Raw genomic sequence first — 16,536 nt, 5'->3', positions numbered from 1 at the left:
AATTTTTTTTGACAATAAACTTATTTTTTCAATCTTTCTCAAAGGTAGAATTTTGCACAAGGGGCTGGCTGGCAGCGTCGCTGGGCGTTAGGTAGCAACTACACCAACTCAACACCGATCGCCAATCGCCCACGACTCAAGCCATTGATGGTTATAAACTGAAACATGTGTAAATGGAAATTTGTTGCAAAATAAATGGAAATTTCAATAGTAAAACAAAAAATTCGAACCTCAAAAAAAGATTTCCAACAAGCGTATAGCAATATTTATTGAGCTTAACAAGGATCTTGATAAAAAAGAACGCAGTTTGAACAATTACTGTTTTTTCAGCCGCTTACGACAAATTGTGTTGGACTATTTATGTAATTTCTAGCAAATAAAATGCAGAATTAGGGAAGTCCATATCCTAAATGCTACAAAAATTTGGTTTATGAAAGACAATGGATATCAAATATCTGGTTCTCGCAATGATATAGGCAAGTCAAGCTCAGCCTCGTGTGCACCAAGTGGTGCGAAGAAGCAATCAACCATGTCCTCGCTTACGTTTTCAAGAGTAGGAGGATCCCACTGCACAATTCAAATTTAATCCACAAATCAAACAAAAACATCATGATATTCATATCAACCGAGTACACAATAAGAACATGAAAAGTATTGACCCAAAATATAAATATCGACAAGAAATGTTGTGGGTAGGACCGGCACAACATAATTCACCAGTTAATTCGCTTTTTGAATTCACAATTTGCTTAAAATGATCCTAAAATAGCCCAAAACTAACCATAATTCTCTTTATTTATTCGCGATTCACAAAGAGATTAGTGAATCACGTGACAAAATGATAGTGGTCTCCTGACTAAGAAATTATGACATAGAACTTAAAAAATTGAATAAAAATTGAAAAAACACGCCAAAACGATCATGTCTGAGTAGCGGTTGGATTGATCTAATTATTACCGGTTTTTCAGGTTATGGATCAAATTTTTTGGTCAGATCAATTTCCTCTACATAGCAACATATCAAGGTAACTTACCTTAGGAGCAAAGTCTTTGTCAACAAATCGAGCTCTAAAACCCTGTTTGGAAGAGATAAAGAGAGATTTCATTATGCTACTCCTGGTATTATAAATCATGCTTGTAATTCTAGACGTAAACAGGAATATACCTCACAGAAGTCATTGGAAACTCTTTTGGATATGCAAGAAACAGATGCTCTGTACTCCCGAGCTAGACATTTGTCGATCGGTTGAAACCTCCCATCACGGATCTAAATTCATGATTGTAGTAAGGTAACAAATTACATTCAGAGAGTAGTGGAAAGTTATTTTAATGACTTACAGATCGCAGAGTGACTTTCAAACTTAGCGGTGAGGCTGATTTCAGTTTCTTCAGGGTCTCCTTACACCACTCATCAGTGGCATTAAGTGCTTCCGTTTCCTACGCAAATCAAACCAGAAGACAAGAAAAATTAGTTACACAGTACAAGATATTTACTACGGTGAATTGCAAATCACAAATCGCAAATCGAAAAAAGAAAATTGTGGTCGTTTTTGGACTATTTTTAGGCCATTTTAAGCTATCGTGAATTCAAAAAGCAAGTTAGCTGGCGAATTATGTTACACATTCTAGCATAAAGGCATAAATATAACCTAGCTGAATTTAGAAGCAAGAATCTCATATGCTGATTCAGGTTGCACAATGGTAAAGATATAATTCTCGGAACATATAAAATATAGCCATGCATAAAACCAATTTTTTGGTATGAACTTATTGTTTAGTCATTAGATCTTTTGAGGATGTTTGAAGTTTTAGAAATAAATCACGAGACTTTGATGTAAAAGATAAGGGATAAAATTGTAAATTGCATATCAAAGCTCCATCATGTCGAGAAGGGTCCATTGCTTGTACAATCACAAGGCATCGACTTTTCACGGATGCACACATAGAACAAGGTGCAAATGATCTAAAATTGCGATAGAGAATTTGTTCGATATGTAATTATCTCTAGAGTCTATTGCAGTGAATACTAAAGTACGCCAAAACAGATACAATACCACTAAACAGCAACCAACAAGGGTTCAAGTACAGTGTTATAACAAGGTTACATCTTATCATATCGGTCGTACTGTAAAAGTTTTCCTAATCTACTGAACCAATACGATCCGAATCATAAGATTTAAAAAGGCGTTAAAAAATCGTGTTTTAAGGTCAATTGAAGAAATATCTCATGGCATTAGTTTTATTTTGGCCCACTATCACATGATTCACTAATCTCCTTGCAAATCGCAAGTCAAAAAAAGCGAATTATGGTCATCTTTTTGGGCTATTATAGGGCCATTTTAAGCGAATTACGAATTCAAAAGCGAATTAACCGGCGAATTATGTTACACTGACTTGGCGGTATGACAGCCGCATAACCTCTCGTTAGCACACATCGTGACCGTTATCGCAACCATGACGAAAACCACATTTTTGAACTATGGGTCCAAGTGCCATCACACAATGTCCGTTAACCTAAACACATTTCAATATGACCATCTTTTCATTCTTCTAACAGATTTATGCTTGAGAAGCGCCATATATTAAAAACCTAACAAGAGAAATTTACTGATTAAACTATTACCTAGGTAAGAAATATTTATCAAAATCCAATTTCATCAAACCATAATTTTACCCAGAAATTATAAAGCTATTAAAGTCCAGTTAAATGTAAAAATAACTCACTGCTTTAAAACAGATAAGTTCACTTTGCTTAGTACAATCAGCCAAAAATCTCCTTTCTTAGAGAAATAACAGGCAACTTACACACCAAACACCCCTCCCCCTTCCATCCCCAACCTCAACAAAAGAAAAGGAAACCTCAGCCGCAAAGATTAGAGATATAAACGGCGAGCAGAGATATGCTTACCAGAGCATCAAAAATTTCCTCAACTGTATCGTGGCTAAAACATTTATCAATTGTTTCGAGTCTGCAAAAGAAAATGCCATTAGTACACGAAATAAACAGATAGCATTAAAATATCAGCAAGTGGTTGTGCTGAGGTTAAACAATAGAATACTTTACTTGTAAATAATACTTGTCTTATCTGGATAGACAAGGTCACCATATTGAGCAAGAGAACTTTCTATCACCGAAGGATCGTCTGTAATCAATTTGCCAAGGCGCTCTTCTATCAATGGAAGTCTCTGCCAGATTTATTTTTAAAAATTAATTAATATGTGAAGCTCAAAATGTAGTATTTAATGTAGTAATGCAAAAATAACCCACCACATTCAAACAGTAATGGGTAGCAAGGCCACAGGCAACCATATCGACACCATTCAGCTTATCTCCAGTCAGTGCCAGATATTCCCCTGCACCAATGAAAGGAACTCATAAAAAATGTGCTAAAGATATAATTGACCCTTCCAATGGTAGCTGGATGATAATACCAAGAAGCTTTTTATGAACTTTTCCCATGTATAGAAGAAAGCATGCATAACGACAAAATAAATAGAGATCAAAACTCATTAGCAATGCCTAAGGATGCAAAGGAACACAATGAAAGATACAAGTAATTTAGCATGTGAAGTAAATGACTTCTTCAGAAAGCACAAACAAAATTTCTATGGCTCAAATTCTTCATATCGTACAAGGTGAATGTATAGTCACCCTATACAAACTCCTCATCCTCAATGTTAATAATCAATCAAGCCATGCAAGAATAAAACCCAAAGACAAAAAGACATAAACTGGTAGAACCAAAGAAATAGAAGACATTAAATTTTGTTAATCGATTCATTGAAGAAGCTAAATAGACAAGTGATGAGGATACAAATAGAACTTGGAGAGATGAAAATTAATCACTCTCGTGGCTACGAGCATTATAAAAGAAACAATAGGTGATATGGTAATGAAAAGAAACACAATGTGATGGTCGCAACAAAGAAAAAAAAAAGAATGGTCTTTAGCTTTAGGAAAATGTAGGTCACTCGGAGTAAGGAAAAAATTGCACTATACAAGAAAACCAAAATCAAACAAGACAAGACAACCAGTACATAGGCAAAATTGAAAGTGTAAGAAAAGATATACAACAACTTGAAGACAAGAAAAGTATAAAAGGATCTATATAGGATGGCCAAAAGGAGACAAATGATTAGAAATGATCTTAACAGGGTGAAGTGTGTCAAGGATAATAAATTTAAGCATTCATGTCCAAGATAAAGTGATCAAGGATAGATCTCATAGATGAAAGAAGCAATTTAACAAGATTTACGATTGATGTCAAGGGGGTGACACCAAACATCTTCACAAAACCAGTGGAAGAGAATAGGGAATTTATGAGACGATAACAAAGTACATGGGGAAAAAGTATAGAAGAAAATAAAGCAAAGGAAAATAGTGGGTGATAACGTTATGCCTAGTGAGGCTTGGAAATATTTACCAAATAGAATTGAATAGGTTAAGCTAACCTCTTAACCAAGATGTGGGGGACACAAAAAATGCCAAAAGACTAAAGACTAAAGAATAAACGATTGTCCACATTGAATTATTTTGGCTCGTGTAGCTGACTGCACTATGGTTGAGATTAAGGCAGCGGCATTGTTTTTGTATTAGTAATGACCTATAAGTAAAGCATGTGACCCAAAAGAATTGTTAGATGAGATTTCCCACTTGTAATCTCATTCATCTTCTTCATGTTCTAAGTAAAGTAGTAAACACACTCATTCACAACAACAAAGAACCTATTGGTAAAGTTACAGAAATGCTTATAGACAAGTAATACACAATGGACACAATAAAAAAAAATAAAAAAAAAAAACTACCTAGATAACCTGGTAGACGAGAAAGGTAAAAAGAGGCCCCTGCATCAGGGTGGAAACCCAGCTGCGTCTCTGGATGAGAAAACACCTGAAATTGTTGATTTGATGTACAAAAATCACTTTGCCTGAATGATCAAGGAGATTGGCCCAAGCCCTAAATTGAATACAGAGTACATAAAATACCCAAATACACACAAACTGAACTTAAACTACTTTAATATGATGCCACTTTTGCTTATAGTAATCTACTCGACATGGATGTCGGGCACAATAGAAGAACTAGTTGCTTATATTAATATATAGTACTACACAGAGAAATGATAAAATATCAGACAAAAATATTTCCAAGAATGGGGGACACACTGTTCTATCAGTCGCCAATCTGAACATTGCAGGAAAAGATATTCCAGCACCAGCTCCCATAGTGTATCCATCCACAATAGCCACCTACATATTTGAGGAGACATACATTACGTGAATAACGTTCAAATGCAACTAGAACTTTCATCCATAGAGTGTATTCAACAAATGATAATGACAACATTCAATTTTAATCAACGATTCCCACTTGACTTGACACTTTTGCATTAGATGATCATTAAGCCTTCAATCACAACCCCACCTTAGATCAATATCTTGAGCAATCATTCCGATGTTCAAAACCACACAAATCCTAAGAATATTAATTGTCTAAAACAATTTTTGTAATGATCTAAGAGCATGCTGAACAAGCAAAATACTTACATGGGGCTTTATATAAGTTCTCATGACGTATACAAATTTGTACAGCGTATTGAAAAATTTCCTACATTCTTCAACTTTTCCTGCACACGATAAAACATACATTAATCAATGAAAAAACAAAATACGAGCATTAACATGGAAGGAATTCATACAATTCCCAGCTTCTAAATCAATAATTAAGTAATTAACTAACCAAAATAATTAAACTTGGCTTACCATCATTAATCAAGTGATAGAGGTCTACAACATCAGCCCCAGAACAAAAAGCATTCCCGCTCCCCTTTCAGAGTTCAGAAACCAATTTAGCATTCAATACAGCATAAAATTTTGTAAATAAACAATTTGAATGGGCAAAACAGGTTTAATTTTACCTTTATTATGGTAAACCCAAGATGAGAATTTTCTTCCCATGATTCATACAATCTCTTTAGCCTATCAACCTATTAAAAAAAAGGAAAAAAACAAATAAATACCCACTAAAATTTTTAAATGGGAAAGTTTTGAAAAACAAACCATAGAAGTAGTAATAGCATTTAGTGAAGAAGGTCTGTTGAGAATTGCTGCTCTTGTATTAGCTCTTCCTTCAACCAAAACCTGAAATTTTAACCAAATGGGCAATTGAATATTGCTTACAACTAGCAAAATAATCAAAGAACCGTAACAAACAAGATCATTTAACCGAAACCAGTTTCAAAAAAAAGATCATTTAACTAAAACCTAGAATTTTAACTAAATGGGCAATTGAATATTGCTTAAATCTTGCTAAATAATCAAAAAAAAACAAGAAAATTGAACCAAAACCTGAAATTTTAACCAAATGAGCAAATGAATACTGCTTGAAACTTGCAAGATAATCAAAGAGCAATAAAACAAGATTATTTAACTAAACCCTGAAATTTGAACTAAAAGGGCAATTGAATATTGCTTAAAACTTGCTAAATAATCAAAGAACAACAACAAACAAGACAAATTAACAAGGAAAATAACCTGATCTTGTTCATGGTCATGGTCATTTTGGGAGATGTAATTAGGTTGAGCTAAATAAGTTCTGTAAGGAGACAAAAACCCAAACTTTTGAAGTGAAAATCTTGAATCTAAAACCCCTTTAAACCTCTGCATCTTTCACTATTTGATTTATTCACACCAACACTTTCTCTGCTGTCTTGTTTGGGGTTTTTCGCAGTGTTTCATCAATGTGTTGCGGCTGTATAGTTTGGTTTGGACTTGTTGTATCAGAAGCTCTGCGTTTAACGTCCTTTTTGGGGGACTATAAAGTTATACGCTGCGTTGCGTTGGTATATTGTTTTAGGAGTACTTCAAAATATAAAACCTATACCATCACTTCTCTTCAAAAAATTGTTCAACCCATAGTTTTATTTGGATTTATTGGTAAAAGAGTAGCTCACAACGATCTATAGGTGTATCAAGTTAAATTCGTAGGTTAATTTGATTTTGAATTAGATATATACAAAATTATAATTTGATTGTTATTTTTAAGGTATTTTGCCTTTGATTTTTTAAATACAACCAATTGATATTGACATTTGATGACTTAGTTTAACCTATGTACAGAGTTGATTCAAAGCATATGCAAGGTGTTTGACCGCATAAGTTTAATTATAAAGTTTGTTTTACGCCTTAAAGTTTATAGTGTATTTTTGCTCTGTCCCTATTTAAGTATATACTTATTTCTTTGCATTTCTTTACACATTTTAAAGATATTATATTCATACCATAACACATAATTCTTCCTATCTGATACAATAATTATTATATAAAAATATAATTTTAGGTCTCACCGTGGACCAATTTTCAAATTTTAATTGTAAAAGTACAAATAGATCAATTGATATAGAAAAGTTATTAGCTTATTACACATTTACACCTTTTTGGAAGCAAATTCAAAAGATATGGATATTGAGAAAAGTTGTGCATTGAACTCAATTTAAGATCAATTGATAATCGACTTTTTTTTAAATACATCCATACAAATTCTTTTCTACGATTTTTTTTTTTAATATTTGATCACTTGCTTAGTGCCACAAGCAAAGAGAAGCATTCACTCAGATATTTTTAGTAAACTCTAAGATACTCAAAGACACATAAGAGGAGTACAATAAATATTTATTTTTTAAGATTTAGGCTTTAATATTATTGTTGTATGTCGTTTCACTCAATCAAGTTCTTCATAAAAATTATTATGAGCACAATTATTTCATAATTTCTTATGATTATATTGTCATTATTATATATTTGTATTGTATTCAAAACTTCCTAATGAATCACCGTGATTTGTAAATCGCTAGAAAAAGACAAAAATAATAATAATAAAATAAAAAAAATAAAAAAAATAAATCAAAACAACAAAACTCTCACGCTATCAAATTATACCACATAAAGATAATTTGTTAACCACACAAATAATTTTTATTTATTAAAACCTTCTCTATTCGTATTATATTTCTATTGGTAAAATTATAATCCAACATGTCAACTCAAGATCACAATACATCCTCATTGAATCCTAAGAAATCTTCAAGTCTACCAATTGCACTCCACCAGGATGTTGTTGCCTCTAAAAAGGCTGATTTCCCAAAGAACTTCAAGACTTTTGCAGCATACACTGACAGTTCTCCATCAGCCATGTTTTTGCTCTAGTCTACCACTTACTCGCTCAACTTTTTTTTGTCAAGTAAAGTTGGAGAATCCTTTATAAATAAAGAAAAGTGAAAATTGATCTTTTTTATAGATTGTGAGAATTAAATTCTTATCTGACTAAATAAAAAAGAAAATCTCCAACCATCAGACTAATTCATAATACTCTTTGCTCTTAGCTTCGTTATAACTCATTCTTACCAGTATCTATGCTATTCTTTTCGTTCGATTTATTTTACTACATTTTTACAGTAAAGTTCTTAAAAAGAATATATAGCAAAATAGATGAAACAAAATACACAAATGTTGTATGAGACAGTCTATTTGAGAGACGTGTCTCATACATGGATTAAATAGTTCATCTTATATATATTATAAGAATATAGGCTTATTGTTTGAAGTCGTCTCACCAAGAGATAGACTTTTAGATGAATGAAGAAAATATTAGTTAGAGTTCAAAATAATCATGTGGCTAGTTTCATCAATGTTGGGCAATGGCCATTCATGTCTTACCGGGACAAAGGACAACATACACTCAATTTAGTAGTACACTCAATTTAGTAGGCTATGTACTAGTGTCTAGTAGTATTGTATTATTTTGATTCTTCTTTTCAAGTTGCAGTAACATAATTTCTGAAATTAGTTCATTGGTTTTTAGACACACTTTCACTTAACAGCTTATGCTTGTTCCCACCTCTTTTTAATACTCTATGATCGTATACTCCTTCATAGATATAATTTGCCACTTTTTCATTTTTCCTCAGATTTTGATTATAGTTTTATGAACAGATGCTATGGATATGATAATTGTGGTGATTAAGGGTGCGACTTAGTCCTTAATCCATGAAAAATGTATTGTGGTAAAAAGAGATGAAAAAGGGTGAAAATTATATAAAGTGAAAAGGAGCTTTAAAAGGAAGTTTTGATTTTTGGATAGAAGCAAAAGTCGAGTCGGCTTTTCCCCTGGCCAAGGGAAAGCCGACTCTGCGATACACGCTAGAACATTTTTGTTTAGTTTTTGCCCGGTTTCTTGTATTGCGTTAGCATCATATGTAAGTGTTTAGACCCTATGTATTATAAATAAGACTAAACACATAGATTATGATAGAATGCTTTCTAATACTCTCTCTCTACATAATTCTCTCTCTACTCTCTATTTTCTTCTTCTTCAATTCATCAAGATTGTAAATCCGTTGGAGAAACATTAAAGAGCAATAAGACATCTAGACTAGAATAGTGAACATAGCCTAATTAGGGATGAACCACTTAACTCTTTGTGTTGGTTTTGATTGTGTTCTTAATTGCTCAGTTGGGATTCTCGGGGTTGCACAAATTCAATTTTATTTTTGGGTGTTTGTGTGAGACTTGTTCTTGAGACTTTATCTTTAATTCTTGGGTGTTTAGGGGGTTAATCGATGATAGAAAAAGAGGAAAATGATAGGAATAGGATTGAAATGAACTCCTTCACATTTTTAACAAAACGTATCCGTTCAACGAAACAAAAAAATCGAACTTTCCTCTCGTCATGAGCAGCATGCAAAAACCCCATTTCCAAACCTTAACAAAACAAGATTTACTGAACAAAACTTCCTCACGCAGTCACGCCTACTGACATTTCAACTATGTTTTGACAGAGTCGGTCTCAAAGTTCTTGCTATATTGACTCCTATAATAACTAATCACATTTCGGTCAAGACCGAGTTGATCTCAAAAAAGTTCATCACATTTCAGTAGTCTTTTTTTTCCCTAAATCTCCTGATGGTAATAGATTGACTAAATCCTGCAAGTATTAGAAAAAAAACAAGCCAAAGCTGCTACCAACCTATATATTAACTTACACAAAGTAAAAATAATACAGTTTACAGGTTAACACTGTCAAGAAGGAACGCCATCGGAACCATGGGAAAGCACAATAGCCCTCAATTTATTATAAGCATCATAACATGCATGAGCATATTCCGATAAAGCTCTAAAAAGCTCCGGCAAGCGGGTTTTTAGGGTTCCGAGTGACTTCTCTCGAACCTGAACACAATGCCTATGGTATTTCTCCAAGTCTTCCTCTAGCCTTTTTCTTAGGCTTTCCACCACAAATTGTCTTTCCGATACCGGATCCTTTTTGGCCCCGTCTTCCCCTCTTTCGGGATCCATTGCTTCTGGACCCTTCCGCTGCATGTACTTGTGATACCAATCTTCATACGCTTGGTTCTTCTTTAGAAATTCTTTCCTCGTCTCCTCGCATTTTTCCTTCAATTTCATCTCCTCTTCTTGGTGTAGTATGATGGTTTTAATTACCGCACCAAAGGAAGAGATGGCGGTTTTCGTGACCTCATCAGGAAGTTTCTCTAGTGAATCATGCCATGCATGGAGGAGAGATTGGATCGGGGGATGGTAGACCCGAGGTGGGGACGAGATTTTTTCCTTAAGGCTGCTTTCGATTGGGATAAGGTTCAGCTTCAACCAACTGTTGAGAGATCGTACATATTGTTTCTGCTGGTTTACGAGAGTCTCGAATCGATCTTGCCATTGCTGGATGACATTTGAGAGTTGCACGGTGCATTGATAGTGGGGCTTGCTTGTTTCCCGGGGAGCTAACATGACATCAAGGGATTTCAGTTCTGCAGCAATTTCTAGCTGGCTGTCGTGGTGCACGCTGAGATCCTCCCACATCTTGGCCATTCTGCATTGATCATCGCCAATTCCCACATCAACTAATGGTATTTAATCACAAGGTAATGGGAATAAAGAACGGACTGATAGCGATACACTAAAAGATATGAACTACGTAACTTGCAGCGGATGGGGAAAATGAGTAATTAGCTACATATTATCGACTATATTCCAACTTCGTCAAAATTGATAAATAAAAAGATCTGCTTATATTTGTAACTGAAAAGGGTGCATGTCGTTGATGATCAACTTGGTGTGCCCTCTTAAAGTCTTAACATGGTCTACACCACAGCAAAGCCAAATCATCGTATCACAACCGTTATTAAAGCTTTTGAGTCCAAAACGACCGAAATATAGGCCGCCACATTAACTAAGAAATCCGGTTTGCAACCGTAACCAAAACCGTATTTTGTACTATGATGCATACTATCTTGACCTATACTTATCAAAGATTACCATCTCATATATGTTGGAAAATAAGATAGAAATAAAATTAATAGACATAGTTATTTTCCTAAATCTTGTATATCTTTTATGATATCTTTTAGTTAGTTTAGGATTATAGATTTTCCTTATTTATAGGAAACTAGTAAGGACTCTTATTTTTAGTTAGTAAAGCAAATTTATCTTCCCTAAATTAATTAAGAGTATTGTAAATAGAGGTAATCCAATGTAGATCAAATATTGAAAAACACGAGATATAAAATAAAATAAACTCGTTTTTCCGTTCCAACTATATTCTTAATAATACTTTTCTCCATCCTTTTCCTCTCCATCATAAATGGGAGATATATTTGGAAATCCAATCAGAAGCATCTATTTCCATTATAGGAAAGATGACAACATTCAGACATCCCAAGTTTTCCCGACATTATTACAAGGCTGTTTCTAGGGTAGTTTTGAGGTGCAACAGCCTAGGGTCCAAATTGAGTTAATACTTAAAAATTAGTATTTGCATGAGTAGTTTCTAGCTTATAATAAAAAATTTGTTTTGACTACCTTTATTTGACATTAATGTGATGAAAAAAAAGAGAAATTATATGATGCATAGAGGGAGAAAAAAGAACCGAAAGTTACTTATTTAAGGCCCTTTTTTATTTTTTGCCTAAGGCCCAAATATTGTCGGGAAACATAGCTTTAAACACTAATTTCAGAACAGTGAATAATTCAAACATGCAAATGTGCAGCCACAGAACAGAAACAACCACCAAAACCCACAAGCTCAATGTAAAAGTAAGTTTTTGCTGGGGTACGGGGTAAATATACATCTCCGAAACTACAAATCTAAGCGTTTTTTAATGTCGATTTAAGAGAAGAACATACCCGTCAACTAATTCAGCAAGTTTAGGGTACAGCTGTTGATCACGCAACTCATTTACTTCTAGAACAGTTGAGTCCATTGATTGCATGTCCACAATATATCGAGTGTGCAAATGACTAACAGCTGCTTTTGTTTTCTCGAGTGACTCCGCACTGACACCACGTTTCTTCTGTCTATTAAGTATTGAAACCTTCCTCTGGTACTCCATCTTCATCAGCTCACCGGCCTAAGAGATAAAGGCATGCATCATGTTACGATAATCATCGGAGCTAGAAAACATTCAGAAAACTAGTAAACAAGAGTTTTTCGGGTGTATTCATCTCTAATTAACATATTTCTGATCATATATATTTCTAGAAGCTCGTTTTATGTCTCCGAGACAACTGGGTTTAAGGAGGTTTTCGTTTCTATGAATATTAAAATCAGTCATTTTGACATGATGAATAAAGTACCTTAACTTCTTCATATAACTTTTTCTCCCACGCCATCAATTTATCTAAGACCGTCGCAAGTGTTTCATTGTCTTCATAGTCATTTTTTCCTCCTTCGGGCATGCCTTTAGAAGACCATGTAATAACACGCATGACTCTTGCCGCATGATCAACGGGCACTGTATAAAGATCAAAAGTTAATAACATGTTCTCATCCACAAGGGACTCGAATAAGCACCTAAAACATAGTATAAAATTGAACAAAAAAACGCTTAGAAAAACACGAAAACTACTGTGGACTGTGAGCATAAAGCTTCAATGGCGAGTTATGTTAACTTCATAGCAGCTAGTGAACATATAAAACTCATGATTGTTCAGAATTACTCCTATCACAATATCCCTAACCCTCATAATAACTTACATCAGTTGTTTTCCTTGCCATCCTCTCTTCACCTCTCCATTTGAGTACAAGTTATTTCGAATATACAGCCATAGGGGGGGTTTGGCACACGACTGATAGTTGATAATTGATTACAATGGTTGATTTGAATAAATGGTTTTATTAACTGGTCAAACTAGGTGATTTTAAATCCACTGCTATGAGCAACTTATTCAAAAACAGCTTATTGTTGTTTCAACCAGCTAAATTATCAAACATTAGCATTAGATAGTTTGACCACCCAATCTTCTATTTGTATCAAAATAAGCTAAAATTGCCCAATAAGATATTTTACCAAACACCCCCATAATTTATTTTTACATCAAAAAGGTGAGAATTTTTTCCAAACATCATAAAAATCTAAACAAGAATCTCAACTCTAGATGAACAGAGTATATTTTTTATATCCAACCAACCCATGTCAAAAACAACTGATTTAAGGAATCTAACTAAAAAAGTGGAAGAACATTTTCCACCTCATACTAGCATTATCAATGATCACATATTATTACTAAGAGACAAAAAGGAGAAATCATGCTAATATCTTATTAGTACACTTTGAAAGAACTAATCTAAGCACAGAACAGATCAAGGACTTAAAAGGAGAGTATCAAACTTCAAAAGTTGCAACATCATTTGTAAAAAAGTAAAGTGAAAGGTTAGAAATTAGGACTTGATAGAAATGTCAATTTCGACCGCGTACACCAATAAATAATTCACTTTAATAAAGCTTGTTCTTACAAGATTAGATCCAAGAAATTCATAAGGAAATAGAAGAGGTATCAAGAAGAGTATCTAGATCAAAGAAAAACCTTCAACAACATGAATTCACTAGTTTCATAATCCCAATATACACCCTCACCAAGCTATCCTAGTGTATCCATGGTCGAAACTCAAGCAGTTGAACCTCTAACCATAAGATCGGATCAAGCATGGTACCATCAATCTAATCCTTAAATTCAATTACCATAATTCTCTACAAAATCTAAAATGTAATGTACCTTTAATTGTAAACAAATACATAAGGAAATTATCTTTCTTTCAAGTATATACCTTTATAAAAATCTAGCTCCAATGAAAATCAAGTTAAATAAATCTCTTGGATTATAATAATTGTTGGACTCTACCATGAAGGAATCATCGTCATCATACTATAGTAACTATGATAAGGGTTTGAGAAGGGAAGGAAGGCGGCAACTCATACTCATAAAGAAGGATACAAATAGAATATTTCCAAGAAGCAATCAAACAAAGAAGAAAACCAAAGAAAATTATATAACCCACTAGATACCTCAATCTCCTATACATAAATTTATTTAAACCTAGATTATGATTTGTGTTGGTTGGCACTTGCATTCACAAATCAAACACATTTGATCAAAATAACCCATTAAATATAATCAAGTCACACATCTAAGCAAGAATCATGCTTTGACTTTGCCATACAAAATACTAAAACCAATTATCTAACCAAGTAAAAGTCCTTAAAATGGGACCACATTCATACATAAAACACAATATTTTCAACTAATTACAATACAAAACAAACCCAATACCTTTATTATCAGCAAAATTAGAATGATAATGCAATTTATGAGCTTCCAACAACTTAGTAACCTCTTGAACACATTCAGAAGCTTTAAGGAAATAATCATCAATCTCCCCTAAAACCTTCATTAAATTCGCCTTACTACCACCATCATCACCACCATTCTCCACCTTAGTAGTCCCTCTCAATACTTCTGCCGGGGCGGTTTTCGAGTGCTCGAAATGCCTCGTTCCCGCATCGGGTGGCGGTGGTGTCTCCATATCCATAGTCATTTTGATCCCCATTTCCATGCCAACCACCTCCACCGCCGCTTTCTCAGGCGTCTTAAAATCAATTCCCTCATCCTCTCTATCTCCCACCACCTCTTCTTCTTCTTCATCTTCCTCTTCTTCTTCTTCATCTTCCTCATCAATTTCATCTAATGAATCACCCATCATATGATTATTATCAGACATAAAAAAATAATCCCAAGCTTCTTCTCTCCTCCCAATTTTCTCCTCACTAACACCACCTACATGGGGTCCGGGTCCACCTACGCGGGGTCCGCCTTCTTCACTTTCACCACTATCCTCCTCATCAAGAGAACCCATACTTGAAACACCTCGTTTCGACACCGAAAACTCTGGCATTGTAACAGAACGCTGAAGAGGGGAAGGAGAAGGAGTGAAGTTGGGTAATGGAGGTGGAGGAGGAAGTGGCTCCGGCTCTGGCTCTGGCGGTGGAGGAGGTGGCGGCGGCTCAGTGGCTGTAGTCGGTGGAGCAGGAGGAGCTGATTCCTGTGAAGTTTCTCCATGGCCATAATCACTTAAAGCTGAACCAGCGTTTTTAAGAGCAATTGCATAGGCAGAATGTCCAACAGCAAAAGCAGTTCTTGCTAAAAGCGCTTCTTTCATCAGGATCTTACGTTCTTTACAGCGAGATACTGATTCTTCATTGTCTATTCTTGATTGCGCACATCCCATTTTTCAAAAATCTTGGAGGGTTTTTTCTTTTTTTAGGTATTTTTGGAGCGTATTATGATTTTGAAGAAAAGTTGAGAACTTTGAGAAGATTAAGTGTAAACCCAGGTGGGAAATTGGATGAATTTGAAGGAAAGTTGAGAAATTTGAGAAGATTAGGTATGAACCCAAGAAGGAAATTAAAATCTGCAAGTCTAAATTCAAAAAAAAATCAAACTTTTACTGGAAAATTAAACTTTAATGAAATCTAAAGAAAAAACCAGAGATTTGCTCATAAAACTAAACTGGATATTCCACAGTGTAAAAACACTGAAAAATCTTCACTAATAATTTTAAAAAACCACAAATTAAAATGATGAAAATGCAGATATGCAGAAAGAAGAAGATTTAAGGGAAAAAAAAAAGGAAGAAAAAGAGAGCTTAAGGATTGAATAACAATGGAGGGGAGAGAAAAGAAAGGGACAGAAACACTGACAAAATTACAGAAAATGGTGATAGGTTGTGGTCACTGGTTTTGCTGTGTGAGAAGGAAAAGCGGTGGAGAGGATTATACGCGCTGGATGAGCGTATGTAGGGAATATAACAAATCTTATAATGTTCTCAATGAGTTTAAAATTGCAACGTACACATTTTTTCATGCAAAGCTGTGTCTAGGGCTGTAAATGTGGTCAGAAACCTGTTTTACCGACTTGTTACCGATCGATACCGAACCCGTTTTTGACCGAATACAAGTGACCAGATACCGACCGCTACCGAACCCGAATGGTGACCGAAACCGTTTCCGACCTGTTTTACACATACCGAAACCGACCGGTACCGAACCTGTTTTAAACCGAAAACCGTTTTCGACCTGTTTTTATCATACCGTGACCGACCGATACCGAACCTGTTTTCAGACCGAAACCTGTTTTTGACCCGCTTAATACCCGTTTTTAACCGACCGTTTTTGACCGAATCTATATTGTACCG

The 16,536-nt window shown here is 34.6% G+C and overlaps 2 protein-coding genes across 2 annotated transcripts; both read right to left on the bottom strand.

Moving 5' to 3' along the window:
- Window positions 1-242: 242 nt before the first annotated feature.
- On the bottom strand, window positions 243-6,882 carry LOC130804621 (3-hydroxyisobutyryl-CoA hydrolase-like protein 2, mitochondrial). The gene is made up of 14 exons (XM_057669128.1): window positions 6,534-6,882; window positions 6,060-6,140; window positions 5,918-5,986; window positions 5,763-5,826; window positions 5,547-5,626; window positions 5,166-5,249; window positions 4,806-4,890; window positions 3,268-3,353; window positions 3,064-3,185; window positions 2,908-2,968; window positions 1,338-1,436; window positions 1,165-1,266; window positions 1,034-1,075; window positions 243-567 (listed from the first exon to the last, which is right to left on the bottom strand). The coding sequence occupies exons 1-14, from the start codon at window positions 6,663-6,665 to the stop codon at window positions 448-450; spliced, it is 1,227 nt and encodes a 408-aa protein (XP_057525111.1). The 5' UTR covers window positions 6,666-6,882; the 3' UTR covers window positions 243-447.
- A 2,963-nt stretch (window positions 6,883-9,845) lies between these two features.
- LOC130804620 (protein ALTERED PHOSPHATE STARVATION RESPONSE 1) lies at window positions 9,846-16,131 on the bottom strand. Its single transcript, XM_057669127.1, has 4 exons — window positions 14,616-16,131; window positions 12,642-12,799; window positions 12,192-12,415; window positions 9,846-10,878 (listed from the first exon to the last, which is right to left on the bottom strand). The coding sequence occupies exons 1-4, from the start codon at window positions 15,568-15,570 to the stop codon at window positions 10,077-10,079; spliced, it is 2,139 nt and encodes a 712-aa protein (XP_057525110.1). The 5' UTR covers window positions 15,571-16,131; the 3' UTR covers window positions 9,846-10,076.
- Window positions 16,132-16,536: the final 405 nt, after the last annotated feature.

Source organism: Amaranthus tricolor, chromosome 17 (genome assembly GCF_026212465.1).
Source record: "Amaranthus tricolor cultivar Red isolate AtriRed21 chromosome 17, ASM2621246v1, whole genome shotgun sequence".
NCBI lineage: Eukaryota > Viridiplantae > Streptophyta > Magnoliopsida > Caryophyllales > Amaranthaceae > Amaranthus > Amaranthus tricolor.
The sequence above is the reverse complement of the archived record's forward strand: the minus strand, read 5'-3'. Positions and strand labels throughout refer to the sequence as shown.

Excerpts from the sequence above, each read along its gene's own strand:
- LOC130804621 (XM_057669128.1), bottom strand. The coding sequence starts at position 6,665 with ATGCAGAGGTTTAAAGGGGTTTTAGATTCAAGATTTTCACTTCAAAAG. Across the intron at positions 5,827-5,917 it reads TTGGGTTTACCATAATAAAG|GGGAGCGGGAATGCTTTTTG; the intron begins GTAAAATTAAAC and ends GAACTCTGAAAG. Across the intron at positions 4,891-5,165 it reads GATTGGCGACTGATAGAACA|GTGTTTTCTCATCCAGAGAC; the intron begins GTGTGTCCCCCA and ends CAACAATTTCAG.
- LOC130804620 (XM_057669127.1), bottom strand. The coding sequence starts at position 15,570 with ATGGGATGTGCGCAATCAAGAATAGACAATGAAGAATCAGTATCTCGC. Across the intron at positions 12,416-12,641 it reads AGTTATATGAAGAAGTTAAG|GCCGGTGAGCTGATGAAGAT; the intron begins GTACTTTATTCA and ends TTTATCTCTTAG. Across the intron at positions 10,879-12,191 it reads CTTGCTGAATTAGTTGACGG|AATGGCCAAGATGTGGGAGG; the intron begins GTATGTTCTTCT and ends TGATCAATGCAG.